Below are 23,196 nucleotides of genomic sequence, written 5' to 3'. Positions count from 1 at the left end.
GTGAAATAAGACGTAATTGTTTTTTATAATATTTGTTAAATTTTATTTCTTTACTAAATTAAAATTTTAAAACATGTTGTACATACACCTAAAGTTAAAAAATTAAATTTGAATGAAGAAAGATAGTTTTAGATTTTACTTTATTTTGTATTAATATATATAACAAAATATTAAAATATTACACACACACACACACACACACACACACACACACACACTTATGTATACATATGTATATATACAAGTTACGGTTAAATTATCATAAAAGTGTAGCCAAGTAAAGAAGTCTGACTACATAACAAAGTATTATATTAAAAATCAAAATATTATAAAGTATCTTATCAAAATTGAAATACAATTTTTTAGGAGACAATTGGAAGTGTATATTGTATAATTTATATACATTGTAAATAATTGTAATTACATATATATAGAGTGATGTATATAATCTCAATTTATAATTACAATTAGTGAATTAATACAACTTAATCTTTCTTTTCCAAACGAGACAAAGACTTTTACATAGCATAGAAATGCATTTTAGTGTAAAAATAAATAAAAATTTCATTAATAACAGGTTATATATAATAGCACGTTTCTCTCAATTTGCATAAAAAATATAGACAGTATAACAGATTGAGCACGTGCATCAGGTAATCGTCAGGTAACTTTAGAACTTGTCCTTCTTTTAGAAAGATAGGACAATATCCTGAAAAACGAGTACAGCTAGGTGTTTATAAAACTATATATTATTACAAATCTCTTCGTGTGTGTGTTATGTGTGTGCATACGCGCACGTTCGCCATCAGTTTTATTTATATTAAGTTATTTATTCTTAGTATATCAATTTTATATGTATATATAGTATATACGAAATTGTGTAATAAGATTGTAAATTTTTACACGATGCAATCAACAATTAATTATGAAATAGGAGAGTTACTATATCAGCAGAGTTACTGCTAACATATAATAGGCCTCTTAGCATTCTGTTAGTACAAAAGTCATTTATTACATTTTCTTCGTGTACTTAATTACATTTAATGCTAAGATAAAACTTGATGCATATATTATTACAAATATTAACAATCTTTAGACATTAGTAAAGATATAAAGATTAAATTAATTAATTTATTAACAGAATAGTTTGATATCACCTCGTATTTTAAAATTCCATTTTATTTTGTAAATATCTCAAGAAACAAGTACGATAAATGTAACAAGACATCACGCTCTCGATAAATAAACGTTTAATGTTATATAAAATTGAATGATTCGATGCATGAGAGAGAATGATGTAAGTCTATAATATATTATATTTTAAGTACAGAGAAAGAGAGAGAGAGAGAGAGAGAGAGAGAGAGAGAGAGAGAGAGAGAGAGAAGGAAGAAATTGTATGTATACAATTGTATATAGTAGTAGATTGTATAAATTATGAATAAATATATTCCTATTTTTGCACCAAGCCCTTTAATTATTATTGCAAGTAAAAGTCATTAAAAAGTTTTTGCAGTTCCGATTTCGCTGCCATAATGACTGGAAGCCTTAGATTTTCTATCCGGATCCATCGCGATTGAAATAAACTCCTCGGAAATTCTCTTGTCCAATCCCGTATACGTCTGCGCTAGATCCACTTGATCCTCCCCGATCGATGACATCCTCTTCAAAGATTCATTCTTAATCTCAATTTGTCTTTTTGTTTCCAATTCCTCCTGATCCGCCAGCGGCTGACGTTTGTGTTTTGACCGGAACTAAATTCAAATTGTTTGTCGATTATAAATAAGTAATTATTTATCATGATTAAATAAATTATTAAGTTAACTAATTACAAAATGCAAAACATGTGTTTAAAAATTTGATAGTTTACAATGTTTTTATTAATCATATTGTATCATATTATATTACACTTATTGTTAAACTAATTTTGTGCTCGGGACATCTTATAATCAATCCAGATTATTTTGAGATCTACACATGTAATTATTAATACTTTTCTTGAGATGTTCTCTCATTACTTTATATATAATTGTATAATTATGTTATGTTTAGATTGACCAAGTTATTTCATTATCAAAATATAATTAGAGAAAGACAATATTATATATTTGTGTGCTTATGCGTATGTTATTACAAATTTGATCATAATTTACTAATTAGAGTAAGAGAGATATTATATTCGTTTTGATTTTATATTCAATAGCTTACCAATTGAGATGGCGGTCGTCCAACATACGGAGGCATATGAGACAATACAGGTAGGGCGCCGTATGTCGTCGGTGCAGAGATCGAAAGAGATCCAGCAGGCACGAATGCTCCAAGCGGAAATTTTCCTGGTGCTGGTGGTGGTGGCATACCATATGGTGGCTGTAATTGCGCATATCTCTTATATTATTTTCGTATAATCTTTTTTTATCGCAAATTATCATATTATACAATATTACAAAATTTGTCATATATTTAAAGTTCATTCTTGTATGTTTCATTATTTTATATTCCATTCATTAATATCTCGGAGTCATACGTTGATATTTTGACTAAAAATTGTTTCGAGCATATTTGCTGACTCTCTATTCACATCGCATTCCAAGCACCAAGATGTTAACATACCGACGATTATAATAAAGCGTGCATCAATTTGCTGAAAAGAGTTTCTCTTCGGTTTAAACTTTCTAGCACGCATGTCACTGACCTATCCTATCTACGAGTGGTCATAGTTGTTGGAGGTCGTGGGAGAAGAGGCCGAGCATTTACCTGAATCATTGGATGCATCGGCATCGGCATCGGTTGCACCACATAAATCGGTGTCTGCTGGCTCTTGGCGGGCACGTGATTCTGCGTGATGACCCACTGGTGAACCATATTGCGAGTCTTCAGATGACCATCGCTCGCCGTTTCATCCGTGATACTACTTCGTAGACAGCCGCACAACTTTGGTGTCAAGGTCAGACAGCTATAGCCGGATACCAATAGTTCTGCCACACTGGCTACTAGCAAGCCTATACTCGCTAGCAAACCTGCCAAACCACCGTCTACTTCCACCACGTTGCTGTCATCATCCTGAAACATGTATTTTTATAAGATTCTCCATTCTACGTCCCGTAAACGCGGAAATCCAACAAAGGCGCGAAGAAAATGACTATAGTGTCTAGTGTTTTGTTACAAATACATGTATCGATGCGACAAATTATTTCATATAAAAAGCAAAAAGAATCTTGCGCAAATCTGTCACATTTGACAAAGTTATATGTTTGTTATATGTTTCAACATATATGTTTTCTCGATTTATACCTATAATATCTTCTGCAGCACAAAATAAACAAACATGAAACAATATTCTTTCAAAGTTTCGTAAAACTAAGAGGAAACACGCCTTGTTATCACGCGCGTGTTAATGCGAGCATTGCGTGAGTTCGCGCTCGCGCGCGAGCATAACTTCCTATACGTTCCGCGATCGCGATCCATGGAATTTCATGGTACTGCTACGGCCTGACCGCGTTTTAGCCTTGGCATTGGGAACTTTCTCCGACGGTGGTCAAACGATTTCAACAGCTGCATTCACCAGATTCGAGCAAAATCTTATCAACTTAATAATATAAGCTCGATATATCAAGTTAAAGTTAAGCTCAATTTCATTATTATTTTAGTTTTACTTTTACGACGAAAAAGAGTCTTCTCATCATTTTATTTTTCTTTATATTGATATCCAATGCTTAAAAAAATTAGCAGTTACTTGTTAGATTGTCAATTTTTAAAAATATATATATATGTGTAGATTTTTGGACGTTTCTAGGCAAATCTTATGCGTTTAGTTCTAATATAAATTTTTTGTTCTACATATTTAAAGATGTGTAAAAATATTTTGTGTAAATCTGTAAAAATACTGTATGTTTATTTTTTTATTTTTTTAACAAAAATATTTATTCCCAATCATATTTTTCCGTCCAAACTATCCAACTATACAATGCCAAAATACTGACACAAATGATAAATCCAGATCAGCTCGTGTGTCCGCGTTAATTAAAGATAAGGCTCCACGGCCTGCTAATTAACGTCACCGTGAATGCATTCTTGATCTTTATCGAGTCTGCGCTTCTATGTTCATAGAGCGTGCATTCGCTGCCAGCGCGAATACGAAAAAAAACAATCGGATAATAATGAAGCTAGTCGTTGCGTCATTAAAGTGATAGTAAACTTTCGAAATAATATTACTTTTTTTCAAACAGGCTAGATAGGTACATGTTACACACGATTATGCGTAATTTTTTCCTGATTTTCTGGTTATGATTTCGAGATTAGATTCTTAAAGCGTGATTCTGATTTAATGTTGAAAATAGATAAATTTTGTCTTATCTCAAAATCACAGGATTGATAATTATAACGCGTATTTTACAAAAAAATAGAAGAAACAATGTCAAAAATCTTATTTCCCAAATAAGATATTTATTTACTTAAAGGTATAAAGATTTGCTATTAACGGAAATTGATTATTCGAATTTTTAAAAATTATAAGTTTAAAACAATAAAAATTAAATTAAATTCTCTTCTATTTCTATTGTATAATAAAGGTTTTATATTTTTTAAATTGTACTAAATTCTTGCAAAAGTTCCTTTTTTTTATAAACGTAGTTGTAATTTATCATAATTATATTTTATATATATTATAATAACACACCATCAATATTTGTTTATTACTTTAACATAATAAATTAATTTTGCATTAATTTATAAACGAATAAATTAGAGTTGTTTCTCTTTTGAAATGTTACATATCGGGCTACATATTGAAAATAAAATGAAAAAATGAGCATAGAAGAGAAGAACATACCGAGAGGCTGAGAAACGATACTTCCGATGCCCTCTGCGAGTCCCTGACGACCGCTGTCAAGGCCGTTATAGCGGCCATATTGGACAGAGCAAGAGCAATCAAGCTGGACGCGAGATGAGCGGATGCGAAAGCGGAATTTGTTTTAGTGGAAGACGTCGCTAACGTTGCAACCACTCCTAGCGCACCGGCAACCAGGGCACCTGCACCTGCCCAGAGTCCTGCACCGGAACCACCCAAGGAAGCGCCGTGGACGAGCACCAGGACACCAAAAACGACCAGAACGATGCCTACAAATGGTGCGAAAGAATATCAATCAACCAATTACCATTTTCACTTTTATATCTCACATCTCATATATCGTTATATGTATATGTATATCATATAATGTCTAATGCATTGTTGTATAATATATTTGTATCATATATTTCTTACATTATGTATGTGTATGTATAAAAGATGTTTCGCGTAACTGTGCTTACAAAAGTTACAGTAATTCACAAAAGGAGACCAAAATTAACTCTTCTCGCTTCTCGCTTCTTTCAATCGTCTCCAATTATTTGGAAGAAATAAATCACAAAGATATAAAGAGCATCGTACTTTGTAGATGTGCAAAATGAGTTGCATGTGTACGGACTTTCTAAGTGAAATGTTTTCACTCTTACGTTGCTTTCTGATTTATGTGCATTCGACAGTTAGTTTCGTGATTTCTCGAAATGCACGCACGAATTTTTCCCTATCTAAAATCTGTATCACTATTTAATTGTCTATAATTAAATGACGATACATATTTTTCCTGATGCGGAACTAATTCTCAGAATTAATTGCAGAAATATTCCATTTGCTACATAAATTGTATGTTTATACTTAGAGATTCCTTGATTATATTATTATTACATTTTACATTTCTATTTTAAATGTCGCATTAAAGAAATTATATCCTAATCTTTTATATTACCGATATCAACAAATATACCTCGCCAGTGAGATAATAGAAAACGCAGAAATAAAATGGAACAATTTTTCATTGATAATAATGCAATGATAATTTAAACAGAACGCTATTAATATAATCGTAAGTTTTAACAATTGTAATAAATTTTTATTAATTTCAACAATAAGCAAAATTATTAGTAGTACATTATAATGTATATATAGATATATGCATACATATTTAATTAATAAAGATGAAATATGACAATATTTAATTTCTTCATTTGATAGAAACCAAGAAACATAAATAAACTATCCACTTCGGAAGTGTGTTGCCTAATTTACTTGCAAGTCGACTCGCAATTGCATTATCTTATTTGTTAAAGATCTCACAAACATATTGTATTACTCGACTTCCAGACGAATACTAATGATATATTAATAATTGTAGTATCATACGGATAGTAACGCTGATGAAGGAATCGGAAAGCTTTCTCGCGTCACAACTTACCTAGCAGCAATTGTCCGCAGGAGGTGAACATGAGTATATTGGAATCATCCTTTGCCTCGGAAGTTGCTTGAAGATCTTGACGATCTTCGGCACGCTTCGGATGCTGATGCTGTCGCTGTTGCTTCTCCGGGATAAGAACATCTTTCGAATGTTTCGACTCTAGACAACTCTCCGGCTTCGATTCCGAATTTACCGAATCTTTCGATTCCTTGGAATGACTTGAATTTTGACTCCTCACTGTGGAATCGAGCTCGATTGTCGTTGCGTCCTCCATGATTCGAACTTGGAGTCAATTGTGCATCGTTCACTTTCACGATAATAATTATTACTTTATTACGTACGTATTTGTTTTGAACAATTTTTCACCGATAACGTCTCCTTGGTATTTGCAACTTTATTCGAGGTTCAAAATAAAAGATGGTAATATCTCAATCGCGGCAACGATCGCGTTTTCCAGCCGATTTATAAAACTCAATTTCTCACTGGCTGTTATATCGAGCATAGTCTTGCGCCAATGCATTTTTATGTCGTGTAAATTAATTTGAGATAAAATCTCACCCCGATTTGTGCATTCCTTTCGTTCCAATTACATAATTACATTATGTATATATACTTTCAAATCTATCTCATTTTGGGCTTTATATGTATGACATATATATTGTTGACATATGGTTAAAGATTAATAAAGATTCAATTATGAATATTGTTTGTGATAAATTGGTCTGTTTCTTCTCGAACTGTTTCTTGAAAATTGACGTATAAAATTGCATCACAAAATATTTTATATTACTTGAATATCCATAGACTGTTATTACAAATTAATACATGGCGAGTAATATTGTGACGATAGAATATTACGTCCAATTCGAAACAGATTATACAACGTGATAATCACTGATTCGACTGGCAATGGACGTAGAATCGCAATTATCTGGAAAGAAAACAGAAATTCTCTACAACACTTGTGAATAAAACGATATAAATTACAAAACAATCTTGATATCATAAATAATTATAGTGTATCATTGGGGTACAATGTTTCGTCGTTTATAAGATTGTTGCTCGCGACAAGATCGGCTATAATCTTTTACTCGGAGAGATAAGAATTAATTTATTTATCTTTTAGAAACTTGGCGAATGAAAGTGAGACAAGATTGAGCGAGCAATGACATTTCATCAAGTTGTGGCATCACATATATGTAACTCGAAACTCGATTGCTCGTCAATCGAATCAAAGAGGAAAGGGAATTTCAACTAGCGAGCCTGTAACTAATCAATCTTATAATTAAAAAACATTGCATCATAATACAACTTAATAATACTAAATTTTTTATCCAATCATCTGAAATGTATCTTGATTGTTAATATATAACGATACGGGAAAAACGTTATGTTAGGAGAAAACTGCAGCTAAGAATATTAATAATGCAATTATCACAGCAATCATCAAAACTTTTTATCATATTTTTTTGTAATTTGCGAAGATTTATTCCATATATATATATATATAAATAACATTAATATTATATTATAACTAATTGTAAAATAAAATTTTCAATAAAATGAGTTTGATATTATTTGATATTATTTCACATTGATCTTTTTTACACTTTATTTTAATGTCCTGTAAAAATAATTTTTTTTTATGTCATTCTCTTTATTATCAATAGCAATCGGAGATATTTAAGATGATCAAGCTAAAGAAGATAGTATATTATAATTGTACATATTATTATAATATATTGGACACACACACACACACACACCACATTGTTTTAAGATACGACGCAAACGCGTAATAAGAATTATTTATCCAAGATAAAAAAAACTGTGTACGATACACACGCACACACACCATAAATGTGTAAAACTAAAATAAAAATTTGTTTTAAATTGCATGCAATTTTTGATTTAATAAAAAATTGTAAATTAATTAAATTCGTACATTATATACACTTAAATAGCGCTTATATAATGTCGCGTAATTTTTTTTTACAAAGATGCGCAAAGAAAGATCCGTTAATCTTTAAACGTGCTATGATCGTCAAACACCGTGAAACTATTTCGAACAACCATCTATTCGACACGTCAGGAAACGTTATTCGAAATTTATGAGATTTGAATTACTCGCACGCGGAACAAGATATCGGTATGAAATGAACGGGATAACTTGCGATATCACAAATTGCTTCAAGTATCATCCAAATTGCTGCACTAAATCGAGAGATGTCGATTTTTAAACCTTCATAGGCAGTTTTATTTATTATTTATTATAATATCGCGGGTATGCGTGTGTAAGTGTATATACATATATGTCTAATTATATTATCATAATTTATATATTAATTTTATCAGTAGAATTTATTAGATATCAATAACAGATAAAATCTCACATAAAGAGTTTCTAATTTGAAATTAAAAGTACAATTTTTTGCTAATCAATCTCAACACTAACGTATCGTATTTTGATTGACATAATTTACTTCAAATTTGAACAATAAAATACATGATATATTTGTGAGAGACAATTATACTTTATATTCTCGAAATTGTATATTATATATAATTTTATTCAATTCTAATTTTATATAATATTTCATTTTATATTATATCAAAACTATGTACACACATAATATGTCTAATTTAAGTGCATATTTCAAAATTATAATCGATTTCATAAACAACTAAAGATATGGAAAAAATTATTTTCATAAAAGTTATTTTGTTTGGAATATGACATTATGTGCGATTAATAAATTAATGTTTGTAAATAATAAATGGAAAATGTATATACAAAAGATTTAAAAGTCAACTTAATTTCTTTTTTTTAATAATAATGTTATGTTTTTTATGCGATTCATGTGAGACAAGTTTAGTAATGTACTAATTAAGAGTCATTTAAAATTGAAAAAAATTGTAATTTAATGAAATTCTTTTACGTTTATTAGTACGTTTGGCTTTTAAATTTTATTTACGTTTATTAGTATTTACTTTCGTTCATTTGTTTGTTAATTAAGATACATAAACTACTACAAGAGTTATAAAGTCGATAAAAAATATATTATTATAAAAATCAATGTCAGTTTTAGTTGATTAAAATGTTCCTGTATATTGTTAAAAACAAGAGAGATATTTTGTATTATGTGGTATAATCTGTGTGTGTACAAATAATTTTTCTAAACACGATAACTAACATTCTTCTTCTTTTTTTATACATATAAATAAAAATAAGTAGGACAAATATTTTGTTCGATATAAAAGAAAGAGGGAAAAATGTCTTACTGACGATTCCAGAATATATCAACATAAGTGTTAATGTAGTGTAGTTGAAAACTAATCGAAATAGTGATTAAAACATGAGTCGAACACGTCCCAATCTAGTCTTCCATTTCTCTTACTCGTGAATAAACATACATAACGGACCGTTCTTACAGCTGCGAGGCATCTTTCGGAGCGTTTCGAGAGAGCTTGATAGAGATTATTATTATTACATTCACCGGAGCGCTTTGGTCGGCGCGCACACAATTTTTGCATTTTATAATGTTTTTCAACTTTGTTTCCCACTTTTTACAACAGCCACAAATAAACCACTTTTCATTAGAAAAGCTACGCGTTTATTCCTTTTTGCAATATGAAAAAAAGATTTATAGTACATATTGGTCTCGATTTCAAAATTTGCAATATAGATGCGGAACAGTTTTATCAAATCTTCCAAACTTTGCGCGATTGTTTCTCACGCAATAAAAACAGATATAAACTGTAATAAAGATGGAGAAAGAAAATTTTGTCGCATAACATCCAAATTGAAACTCACCGAAATTTTACTGGTCGATTTTTGTTTTAAAATCTTTGCCATCTGTCGTAAATCACAAATTGTAAATTATACATACAATTATAATATTAAAAAAATTAAAAACACACACACACACACACATGTGAGTATTCAATACACGCTCACGAGAGAGTATGCAATCGATACACACATACGCATAAGAACTTTAGTAGATTAACGTACCAACAAACAAAATGATTACAGTCGGGATTCTTTCGACTTACACGCCTACCTCGTCGGGAAACGAAAATGTATCGCGTAACCGATCTGTCGAGCATTCGATCGGTGACTGAAGTTGCGCGTCGAGAAATGTACACGGGCAGGTTGCAGGTACACTATCCCTACCTGCTGCTCCTGCGTCTCTCTCTTTTTCTCTCGCATATCGTTTCTTTCTCTCGCTCACCCGCTTTTCCTTCCCTCTCTAAGCCGCATTGCGCCGGAAATTTGCGAAATTCACGCGAGAGAGATCAATCACCTTGCATGCCTTCGTTAGGGGAAAAGTATCGATACAAACACAATCGTGTAGGAATTCGTGGCATTTATGTCACAGTTTGTAGTTCACGAGTTTCTTGTACATCAAATGGTCTATTATTGAGATATAGTAAACAATTGTAAAACACAGAAACAAGCGGCTTTTCAATTTGTAAGATTAAATATAGTATATTAATCTGTATGCGCGCTTTCTTTTATATATATGTATATATAAAGACAAATTTTATGTGTATAAAAAAAAATCATGACTGTATTATCTTTTTAACAGATGGTTTTAATATAGATATTGCATATTTTGATAATCGCTGTCGAGACGAATTCGACGATGTAACATGTCCGACCAATCGTTGAAAATTATTCAAGCTTAAAAAGGCACAAAAACATGATTAATTTTCCAATTTATTGAGATTTGTTTCCTCGAAAATAAGAATCTTGTATTTAAAAAAATGATTCATCATTCTCTTAAATTGTTTTTACGTATATATGCAGCATCATTTTGTTCTTTCTGATTGTATACCAGTTATACATGTATGGGACATGATATATTTTTAAAAAAGCGATTCGCGTACCTATATAAACTTGATCTTTTGTACAAAATATTAATTTTATCTAAATGAGTCATTAGAAATAAAAAATAATTTAATTCAAGTATCAGACAATTAATGTAAATTGACATGCACAATTCAATGAATCTTTACGCGGTAATAAAGTAAATGTGTAAAATCACATGCATTTCGTTGCAAAGTTTCACATACGTATCGTAAACATTAATTAATCAATTATAATGTTTCGTTCTCCTCTTACTCTTTTTCTCTTTTTTGTGATTTTTCAACTCCCCGAAGTGCGTTTTAATATACAATTATTCTTGCCCTCGCGCGCAATGTAATTTAAACATTGAAAACTGCTCTTTTATTATGAATTTTATCGATGCAAAATTAACGCAGTGCAATTAAAGAATGAGTATAACGAACAATGAATCATATAAATAAAATCATATAAAGAAAAGTGCTCTCAAAGGGGGGAGAGCAAAGACAAAGATGTTTGTTTTATTGTTAGAGTGAAAGCACGAAACAAATGTTTGACATTTTGCATAAATAAAAATTCCAAACAAGTGCGAACCAAGTATTTTTACTAATATTATTCAATCTAAATCTCGTGTGTGTAAATTTATAATTTTTTAATTTGCAATCTTTTTCGTATTCTTCTGTTTACAGCAAAGTATTTCTACTTTCCACATATCTTTTTATGACCTCTTACATTTATTTAACTATGAATTTTTTTATTCAATGTAGGGACATGCACGTTTCATTGGTAATGAAAAAATGAAAACTTCAACTTGAAAGATTGAAAGATAATTTAAATATCTAATAAATCCCGCAATCGTATTATCATATTATACATTGTTTTTTCCATATATCGTACAAGTATATCAAGTTAAGTTTTCTCTGCGCATCGAGCGTGTACTACAGCAACACCTCCTGCAACCTTCCGAGATAGAGCGTATCTTTTCGCTTTGAAAAATATTAGCGCACATATGCTAGTTCTCGTTCTCGTGTGCAGCGTTCTTATACAGGTATATCTTATAGATCGCCGCGCCGTTTCACGATTGTAGCGAGCAGAGAGATTTAGACTGTAAGAGCAAGTAAATTCCCCACAGGAATGTGCTTCAAACTTTCCTCAACTTGTTCCATTTTATGATCGATTATACGTAAGAAGTTGGACAATATTTTATATGATTCAAAATTAAAATATCATTTAATCAACTAAAAGAAAAATATAGAGAAAACGTGAAATGCAGTTTTTAAGAAACGCGGAATCATCAATAGAGTCTCACGCGTAAACGCAAGATATCCATTTGACAATTTTTGAAAAATGCAGGGTAATTGCGTTCGAGTTAAATGCATATTCTTCATACATTTTTCGCACAAGTTTCACAATTCGCGCAGATGGAGAAATACATGGTACGTGAGCATAGTTGCGGACACACTGATTGTGAGACTGAAAAGTTAATCGCGCACGCTTCTTTACGGTTATCCTCTCTTCGTTGAAATATATCTGCCTCTGCCCTGCCTGTGTGTGTACCACGTTGTACTCGGCCGTTACTTCTACATAGGTATGTACTAGTACTACATAGCACGTACTACTTGTAAGAGTTTGCTGTATTCAGTGCCGTACGTATAGACCGTTAATGCGCGCGGGATTTCCAATGTGTGCGACATACTGCAATCTCGTTTTGCGCTACTCTTGTAATGAGAAAAAAAAGAGAAAAAAAAGAGTACAAGACGTAAATTTTATATCGAGACACGTAACTCCGAAGCTAGACATTTTTAGCAGAAAAATTACTATTTATCTTACTTTTGCACTTATTTTATTCCTTATTTAATTTATTTTTCGTGAAATATGACATATACTATATGTTTCTTCTATGACTTTATTTTACACAAAGTTTGAAACTTTATATTATTTTCTTGTTAAATCAGTATGTATTATATGTCAATTTCGTATTTCAAGATTGTAAAAATGCGCTCAACTTTATTTTTATTTTTCGTTGTTATTGACGACATTATTCGGGTTCTCAATCTTTTTTCACTCTAACAAATCCTATTTTTCTCCTAAAGATAAAGTTCTAAAGGGTTGTTTCCTGAATCTGCATTGCAGTTTCATCATAGAAAGTCTTGAAATTGGAAAAATGCGCTCAGGTAATAACAGATAAGTAATATGGCTCCCTGAATATTGAATGAAACATTGTGTTATTTTTCGAAACACGAATATGAATCTAAACTAATTTTTCTCTTTTTTTTTTTGCAATTATGTTTCCGACTGTGTAATTATTTTTCTTTGCATACGTTAGAAACAAAATTCCACCGTGCCCCGCATACTTATGAACTGATTTTATGCAAAGAATGCGCTTGCATCAGAGCAAGACGCAATTGAAATTATGTCAGCTTGGAATTTCAACGACGGTGCTCGCATCACGAGTAATGAAATCGCCATCCGCTTTTTTAATGCCGCAGTTACTTCCGACTTTCTAATGTCGGTTTATCGGCCTAACGATAATCGCGAGATGAATAATAATTTATCGCTGTCGCGTTGCATCGTCGACGCCATTGATTTTAATTTGATAATATAACAACGCAACAAACAAACGATCATAATATACAATGTATACGCGCGCGTTTTCTCGTCAACGTTAATCAAATATTTATTAATTATAGCAGCGATAGCAAAAAATTGAAAAATTATTATTATTTAAATAACAGATGTGTGCGTACGTTGTCTTACGCGAAAAAAAAAATGATGATGCGGAGCTGTATTAAAATATCTTGAAGATACTAGAAAGTAAAAATGCGACGATATACAAACTGAAAAGGGTGAGAAGCGGCAAAAGGATAAACTTGACTGTTCTTTCGACAAACGTTGGCACATACATACACATATATATGTACATATGTATATATCAATAAGCATTAAAATAAGCGTGTAAAGCCGATAAAGCACGATACGCCACTGATCTCGTCGACTATGCGGCAGATAAAGTCTCTTGTAGAGGTTTCTCTCTGCCGCCTTTCTAAAACAGCATTCATCGGAGAAATGTGAGAGGAGAAGCAAAGAATCGTCGCCGTTGCAGCCTGCAGCTATACTCCTGCCTGAGCATTGCCGTCGCCGTCTCTCTACAAATCGTTTTCGAGACGGTCCATTTATCCAAGATGACGTCTCCACGTCTCTAGACTCTAGACATTTCTCGCATACGCGAAATTGCAATTGCGACCAATGCGGCGAAAGTTCCGCTGCCACTATTACTCGCGTCATTTTCTGCCGAGATAATCGCGCGTCGCGCCAATAGGTGTCGATCAAATGGCAGCGGTAATGATCGATCGATCTTTCTTTTTTTTCCTCTATTAGCCATCTGACATCGAAACTTTCCTTTTTAACGTATGATTTGCGTACGCCGCATAACGCGCGAAGAAAGTTTCCAAGAAAAATCCCTGAGAGAATCTCTCGCGATGACTTAACTAGAAATTATCAAAGAAAGTAATCTGACCAAAATAAAAAGAAACCATTTAAGAAATAAAGAGTTGTCAATTTCTTTTTAATCGTGGATCAAATATCAAATGGAACTTGTTTCGATCAAATTATCTCTTTTGAGAGTTAATACGTCTCATTTTGTTATTATTACGTATGTAAATTATACTTGTCGTTACCGCTAAAATAATAACGCATATTATTTTATTAGAGCACAATACACATTATGGGAAGTAATAGCAAATCAAACAATAAAGTTAATTCCTAAATAATAACCGCATCTACGCCTAAAGTAATTGCGTGTATAATTATGTATACAAGAATTAAATGCAAGGGAAACTAACTATTAACCACGAGAATTTTTCTCGTTCGCCGAAAGGCATTATTCGCACTCGTCTAGTATAAATTAGCGAGTGATTGTTTAAAATGAAATTTTTTTCTTTTCAACATCTTTGGATATTTTCTTGCAATTGTAATTAAAAAGAGAGAAAAAGATTAAACAAGATTGTAATATATACTGATAAATATCGCAATTTTTATTATGTGCATATCGCCATTCGAGAATAACGAGTGTATAATACGAGTGTAAAAAAAAAGAAAAGAAAAAAACAACAGTGACATTAAGTCAGATTATCGATGGATAATCATATAAATAAAGTTCATTAAATTTACTCGTTCTAGAAATAAGCCAAAGAAACGAGATAATCTTTTAATGGTGATAAATAATAATCTTGTAAAAATACACTGTGTGCAGAATATCTTTTGCTTCTTTCAAACTACAGATTGTTCGGTCAATGTTAATCAATTTTCTCCAGTGAAAATCTCGATAGGTCACATTTATCGCAGAAAGTGTGACAAATAGTGTAAAATCAATTTCTCTGTATGTATACTTTGTCTACTTATTGTGTATGTGCATTTTACATATAATATACTTGCAATACACACATGTCGCGGAGAGAAAGTTCGGTTTACTTCGATTATCAATGTATGTGACTTTATCACAGCGAGTTGTGGTTGTTTTATATTCATAAAGTCTATTTGTTTAACAATGTCAACTGCATTCTCTCGATAGTTGTCATTAATCACGATTATTTCTAAAATAAATCTCATTTTCTTATTTAGTATATAGATAGATCTATATACATATATATTAGATATACATCTCGACTCATGATCTAAAATCCTTACATTTTCCCAAAATTACATGATTGGTTTAGGAGATGCGATCCATAATATTGAGACATGTTCCGATATATATGGTATGTAAATGCCTTTAATTCTTATTAAATTGACGTTTTATTTGACCCTTTTCAATTTTAACAATTTAGCAAAGTATCTTTTAAATTTTGTTGTACATTCGATCCTTATGCATTCTAATAAATCTCCTTACTTAATTTTAGGCATTTAAAATACGTGAGGCAAATATATCTGTTATAAGATTTTTAATATTTTATCGGATATAAAAGGAATAGTGAAATACTTGCTGTTGCTTAAATATGTATTTATCTTTTGCTTTAATTTGTCATTAAACAATATTTTTAGCAATGTTCTTTTTTATGCTGTTGAATACGAGATCCAATGTAATTATATTGTCTAAAAATATAAGTTTATGTAAAATGTCTGATATTTTTGACGAAATTTTAAATGAGAAAGTAGTAGCTTTATTCACCTCAAACCAGAAAAATCTATTCTAAAAATTAAATCGAGAATTACTATAAATATTATATATGTATTTTCGCATTTTTCTTTTTGTTATTAATATATATGGATATGCTATTAATATTTAGTATTATAGTTTTTATTAATCTTAATTTCTATTTCATCCCCTTTTATATTTTTTATATTTAAAAAAATAGTTTCTCTAATATTTCTTTAATAAGTATATATATATATATATATATATATATATATATACTGTATATGTATTAACATACATGCAAAATCACAAGGGTATGATAAACTCTGTTCTGTTTGTGTGAGACAATCCATTTTTGATCTACCACAAAATAAACGCAAAAAAGTCGTTTTTAACGCGTTTCAAACGTTTCCGCGTAATTTGCGTGTGCACCTTGCGAACAATAATTATACTAAAGAGAAAGCTAAAACAATTATCTATTTTGCTGTTCTTTTTCTTTTCTTTTTTAAAGAAATAGGGCGAAATGGGGAAGAATGATTCATCTTATGCGATTCGATAGTGAAAAAAAATTGTTAAAAAGATCAAGAGTTGAAAATCTAACAAAGAATTCTAAATCTAAGGAAAAATCGCTAGGCGTATGCTTATCGTAATAGTGAGGCATAGTTTGCAATCGAGCATTCCTAAATGATGAAATAACCTGATCTGACCTTTTCCATGGGCACTGTATATGTCCATTTGAGAAATTCACGATCTACATTATTCTCAGTGCCCCACAAATTATCTGATTTTCATAGCATCAAACAGACTATAAAATAAATTAACTAAATCACGAATCAGATACTTTTTAAAATTTGTAGAAAAATACATATTATAACTGTTAAAGCAAAAGATAATAATATAATATTTGCTAAAATATATTTACACAAATTTTAATAGCTCTTTTTAATATTACTTTTAATGTAAATAATAAAAAAAGAGGAAGTTAAACTAATATGTAGTTAAATTAATGTTTTTTCAGCATTTAAAATGTGAAATTTTTATGTCTGTATAATTATATTAAATAATTTGATAAATTAAAAAGAATACCAAACTGTGTATTTCGTTTACATAACTCGTTTGAATTATATTTCAGACGGAATGATTAAAAATTGAGGTCTCGAAGAAAAAAGGATCATTGATTAAATTGTGCAAGTATCGATAAAATTAATGCGTGCGCAATACAATATAAGAATAATGTTCTTTTTTTGTCAAACGGAAATAATATATGTGTGTCCTAATAATCGGCGGAGAAGCATCGTTTATAAATAATTCATCTATAGGTATTTATCAATTTTCAAAGAGAAAAATTTGACGCCCACCATCTCATTTCTATTAACAATGCAGAGAAATGTCATCTTTCCATCTTTTTCCCCTTATATAAATACAAATAGCAAACCTCCGCAAAAACATGCACAATGCAAGAGAAATAAAATTGCAAAACCATATGATAATATTGTGAATCTTGCATGCTGAACGCAATGAAAAGTCTACGTTTCAATATTAGCAACATTCTTTTGGAATTTGCAAGAGAAATGTGGTCAAGTATAAGACATAACACAGCACTTGACGCAACTGATAAGTAAAATGACCAATCCGACATTAATATATATTATAATGCAAACTACATGATACTAGAATACTAGATATATCTACGTAAAGAGAATCAATTAAAAAGAAACAAAAATATCATTAAATTCCTATCGCGTTCCTTAATTTCTTGTGCTTTATTAAGCGGACGTTATAATAGTCACTTTGATGGCGACAATTCCATCTTTGCCGTTATGCAAAAATTAGGTGCATATATGTATAGTTAATTAAGAAATGTATTATTCAAACGATCAAAACTGAACGCATCATTATCGCGATATTAAATAAACGGTAAGAGTTATAATCATTTATCATCTATTATTATTATTTGTTTTTAAGATTACATTATTATAATTTTACTAATTTTATTGTTTTAATTATTTAATTTAATGTTTAAAAATTATTGCGCTTAAAATATTACCTCATTTCGTTAAAATTTATTTCAAGAAATTCGCCATTATATCATGTCAATGCACAATTCCATCTCTACTCTTCCTTCTCCGCGTACCATTCCTTCTGATGTTTCTTAAGGATCAATTCTTGCGTTACTCCTTGCAATTATTGCTACATTATTAATTATTAATATATTTTAATCAACCTGTTCTCTTTGATACATTTTTTACTCTCATCTACATATGAAAATGTAGATATATTGTCCTTTTTAAATTTTTTTATAAAAAAGAAGGTCTCGACTTGAAAGAATTCGCAGAGACATTTGTACATCGTCATAATTGCATATAGTTAATTGCGCAAAGTATTAGAAAGTGTCAATGACTTAATGGCTCAGAGAGCGCTCGATGCAATCGATGCCGCATCTTGCATATGTATGTCGCATCTTCTTGAGTAGGTAGGCAGCATAGGTAGCACATATAACTACATCGATGCAATCGAAGCGCGGATAACAAATACACGTGGCTACACCGCCCTCCTTCAGACACGAATACCGTTCATTTTAACGTGGAAATGTGGGAGTGTGAGAGTGGGAATGTGGGAATATGCGTCAACGCGCCAATCGATGTAACAATTCTACCGTTTTAATCGCTAGACATAAAATTTGCATCCACTATGCTATTATAATATTTCGAGATAAAGGAATGTAGATATCCTTGTAACGAAATATTCAAAATCTAAATATCAAAAGCTAAAATATTCAAATCGCTTAAATGATGGAAATATTTACTTTTATTTATCGAAATCCCTTAGCAATAAATATATGATACGATCAAATTTGAATCAAGCGACCAATTTTTGATAACATTGTCGGTGCAGAAATTTTCACCGCAGTGCAATTTCGTATCTGACCACCCGAAATGACACGAATGAATTTATCTAAAATCCAACGATTTATCGTAGTCTATCGGATTCTATCGTAGAACAATATATTTATATAGATGTTCCTTTCACCCAAGTAGCTCTCGATCGAAAAATTAGAAGGAAAAGGAACAGACTAGAAGAAAGACGAGGAAAAGAAGAACTACTTATACTAGAGTGTAATCGCTAAAGAACGGTTCTTTATGTAGTCGAAAGTCTTACGATATATATATATATACTTTTATCGTGACGCAATCCATTTGCTATGTGCGACTGTCTCCGCCGCGTTGTCGCGCAGAATTTCAATATAATGCGCAATCTGTTGTACTCACCGAAACGATGATCTCTTTTCCCCAAGACAATCTCACCCAAGTAGCAATCGCATTTCCTCGAAAAAGACACCCCGATCTCGTCCACGGTCCTTAAGTTTGTCAAATAAATGCTACAAAAAAAATACTCGCTTGTAAAAGTTGTCATTAATTATTGATAATTTGTTAATGAAAACACAAAGTTTACCATTTCTTCCATTTGGCGTTCACTCTTACGGAATCGTAAGGTAGAATCGACTTTAGATCGCCATCGTTACCCAGAATCAGAACAGGGTCAGATTTGTGAAACTCATTCATCAAGGTTCCAAATGTGTAAACGATGGTTGCCTGAATGTTATATTTCACATCAATATGAATTAAGAACAACCTGTAACCATAATTTATAATTAATCGTTAAGAGTATTGTGTTTCACTGCTAAAATATGTATATTTTTTGTTACAAATTATTATTGTTCAAAATAAAGATGTATGTTCTCACCTATGATATAATCTGTGATCTCTAGTCATTAATTTCAAACATCCACCACCATTGTAGGAGAATTGATCGCAAAATTCGTAAGTATTGACGTCAGGAACAGGTAATTTTTCTTCAAAATTAACGACATTGTCGCATACTCGTACAATATTCTTCCTATTTTCGTAAATTCGTTCTATACGTGTACGTGGCTTTTTAACATCATTATCTTTTTCACCTTGGCTGTTATTAACTTTATCGTCATTTTCGACATCTTCGGTAAGAGTTATTTGGGTAGATCGCGTAAATTGTGAATGTGGCGCGGAAACTGTCAGTTGCGGTTGCTGCATTTGCAAATTATAAAACGTTCTTCTTCCGTGTGCGCTTTCGCCGTTTATCTTGTATGGTTCGAAATACTCCTAAACATAAAAATGAAACTACATGCTTCTTACGAAATAGTAAATTATTTCAAATTAAAAACAAATTTTTTTATTAAATATCTCAAGTATTTTGTAGTTGTATATTTTTTAGTATTTTCAAATATATATATATTACCTCGCCATTATAATAATAGCAAATACCGGCACCACGGCAAAAGGAAGTCTTAAATGTTTCATCCTCGTAAATTGATACGTGTACATATAGGTATGGAAACAATTGAGCCCAAAATAAATCCTCTAGCACTTGGAAAGTACTTGGACCAAAGTACTCATGAGTCCAACCAGGAGCAAAAATAGCTACGGAAAGATCCTGTTTCCGTATTAGATCTAACGCCTTTAACGATAAAAATTTTTTGATATTATCTCGACTTAATATTTTTTAAGATAATACGGTAATAATAATAGTACTAATAATAATAGTAGTGTAATAATAATAGTATTTACATATGCCGAGTTAAATCCACCTCCACCTGGGCACCCTCTTCCCCAAACATCCAATCCTACATAAATATCCTTAACATCGCGGCCTAATTCCTTTGCAAACATACGACTATTGCTGAGTTTCGATTCCGTCCAATTGTAATTTAAAAATATACCATCGCAATGTAAGAAAAATTCTCTAAAACAAAAATATCAAATAATCATTATTAAAATGTGTGTTAAAAAACCTAAAATAGAAATGTTAAATTCAATTTTAAATAAAAATCAATAAAATTAATATATTAAATTACTTGTTATTCTCATTTAGTTCGTTTTGCCACTTCAGTTCGCCCTTATTAGTAACACTATCATACCAGATAATTTCTGAATTTTCTATCTCTTTGTGAATATTCTCTGTTAAATATTTAACAAAATAAATTAAATTATCAATATCTTCCTGCTTAATTTTATTTTCAATATTCAAAAGCCAGCCTTCAAATTGGTAACATTTTGCGACCAATATTAGCGTGTTTGCAAATTTTTTTGCATCCTCTTGTGATGCAAGGATCGTATTCCATGTATCATTATTTCCTTCTGTAATAATAGTACCCAATACTTTTACACCATGATGGTGCGCTGCATTGATCCACCCACAGGGTGGGATAGTTACAAAGTGATGGCTGAAATAAATAAATGTATCGACAACACTCCAGTGATAAAATATATAAGAGTCATGAGAGGTAGAGCCTGATAAAAATCTGTAAAGAGATATAAAACAAAGAAAGTATTATAGACATGATCACAATTTGTAATATATTTCGCACACTCATATATATATATATATATATATATATATATATATATACATATATATTACCTGTCTTCCAAGTAACCACCTTTCATGTCATGGCAGACAAGTGTCCTAGGTTGTTCATCCCTGTCCACTTTTTCCAATGAAATTTGCTGTGCACTAATTTGTGAACCTTGGTACACATAATCAACCGACTCTGTGATATATGTTGTTGGTAACTCTGGTAATCCATTGTCTACAGCATTATACAACTCTGCTAATGTTTTAAAAGGCAATAATTCTCTTACTTCGGTACTATTTGCCATCTCTGTGGCTTCTAGTATACTATCATTATTGCATTCCATTGTGTTGTAAATTTCTCAGTAGTACGTTGGTGCACTGATCTTTTCCTGCATACGTATCACCGGAAAGCATGATAATTCATTCAAGAAAAAATAATTCCTGGTTCTTGATAGTGATATTCTTTGTGGTGAACTTAAAGTGACCATTACTATTACTCTTCTGATATAGTTATCTGCTGACAGTTATCATGTACGATGAATGACAAAGAACGGAAATTCGTTAAACTTTAATTGATATAAAAGTTATATCTTAAACTAGATTTGCAAAAAAGTTTCTTGTTGACACAAAATCAAACAATATTTACAAGATGTATGTATATAGTACAAAGAATTTCTTTTTATACAAACAAAATATACTTCATTACTTTAATATTAAAATATATTTTACTAATAAAATTTTTAGATACAAATATTTAGTGAGATATGTCAAAAATACCTTTAATTTTAATAAAATCTCAAATAATTCAAAAAAGAAAAAAGTTAAACATATATAATTTTAAAAATATGATTTAAAAGTATCATATTATATTTTTACATATACAATTATAAGATAAAACATGTGATCAAAAGTGCAATATCTAACGATAAAGATAAAGAAACGGAAATTTGAATGGAATAGATATAGATACACACAAGAGCGAACTAACCCTAACCTGACTGACGTCGCCTTGTACCTTGTACGTACTTTTGTGTTACTCCTATATATTCACAATCAGAGCGTTTCTTTTGGAACTCTTATATAAATTATGTATATTTCTATTATTATTGTGGGTGTGTGTGTGTGTGTGTTATGTAATAATATATAAAATATATTAAAAGTATTATATCAAGGACATGTTCCGATATATACTGTCAGAATCAGAACTTGAAAATCTAAATTTACGTTACGATATTCAGTAACGTAACGAGATTTTCAGTACTAGCAATGTATATTAGATGCTCTAAGCATGTGTGTAGTTAGTACAATTATTATTATATTATATATATAGCAAAATTTATAAGGAACTAGCAATACCTATTATTTTTTAAATATCTACGTAACTGAGTTAGCGTCTGCTAAGACTTGCCTTACTGCGCAGGCGCAAGAATCTCCCAATTTACTGGCGCGAATCATAATATAATTTGAATAATTTTTGCATTATAATTTGTTTATCTTGACGCTGTAAATAAATGCTTTTAATTGGACTAACCAGAAAATAAAGAAATTTTTATTCA

At 30.9% G+C, this 23,196-nt stretch overlaps 2 protein-coding genes across 10 annotated transcripts; both read right to left on the bottom strand.

Moving 5' to 3' along the window:
- Positions 1 to 123: 123 nt before the first annotated feature.
- Positions 124 to 6,542, bottom strand: LOC114941776 (uncharacterized). The gene is made up of 5 exons (XM_029316901.2): positions 6,267 to 6,542; positions 4,826 to 5,112; positions 2,752 to 3,057; positions 2,206 to 2,364; positions 124 to 1,751 (listed from the first exon to the last, which is right to left on the bottom strand). Exons 1-5 carry the CDS (start codon positions 6,538 to 6,540, stop codon positions 1,497 to 1,499), a joined length of 1,281 nt encoding a protein of 426 aa, XP_029172734.1. The 5' UTR covers positions 6,541 to 6,542; the 3' UTR covers positions 124 to 1,496.
- A 590-nt stretch (positions 6,543 to 7,132) lies between these two features.
- On the bottom strand, positions 7,133 to 23,049 carry ENGase (cytosolic endo-beta-N-acetylglucosaminidase). 9 transcript variants are annotated; one of them, XM_029316900.2, is made up of 8 exons: positions 21,707 to 22,983; positions 21,141 to 21,587; positions 20,854 to 21,028; positions 20,525 to 20,743; positions 19,994 to 20,388; positions 19,703 to 19,882; positions 19,519 to 19,628; positions 7,133 to 7,197 (listed from the first exon to the last, which is right to left on the bottom strand). In XM_029316900.2, exons 1-8 carry the CDS (start codon positions 21,982 to 21,984, stop codon positions 7,142 to 7,144), a joined length of 1,860 nt encoding a protein of 619 aa, XP_029172733.1. In that variant the 5' UTR covers positions 21,985 to 22,983; the 3' UTR covers positions 7,133 to 7,141. The 9 variants fall into 9 exon arrangements, with proteins under 9 accessions (XP_029172733.1, XP_029172731.2, XP_029172727.2 ...); XM_029316898.2 differs by lacking the exon at positions 7,133 to 7,197 and adding an exon at positions 22,997 to 23,049 and having other exon boundaries at positions 19,367 to 19,628; positions 21,707 to 22,029; XM_029316894.2 differs by lacking the exon at positions 7,133 to 7,197 and adding an exon at positions 22,997 to 23,020 and having other exon boundaries at positions 19,367 to 19,628; positions 21,707 to 22,157.
- Positions 23,050 to 23,196: the final 147 nt, after the last annotated feature.

Source organism: Nylanderia fulva, unplaced genomic scaffold (genome assembly GCF_048542155.1).
Source record: "Nylanderia fulva isolate GAGA-0341 unplaced genomic scaffold, ASM4854215v1 Scaffold3, whole genome shotgun sequence".
Taxonomy (NCBI): Eukaryota; Metazoa; Arthropoda; class Insecta; order Hymenoptera; family Formicidae; genus Nylanderia; species Nylanderia fulva.
The sequence above is the reverse complement of the archived record's forward strand: the minus strand, read 5'-3'. Positions and strand labels throughout refer to the sequence as shown.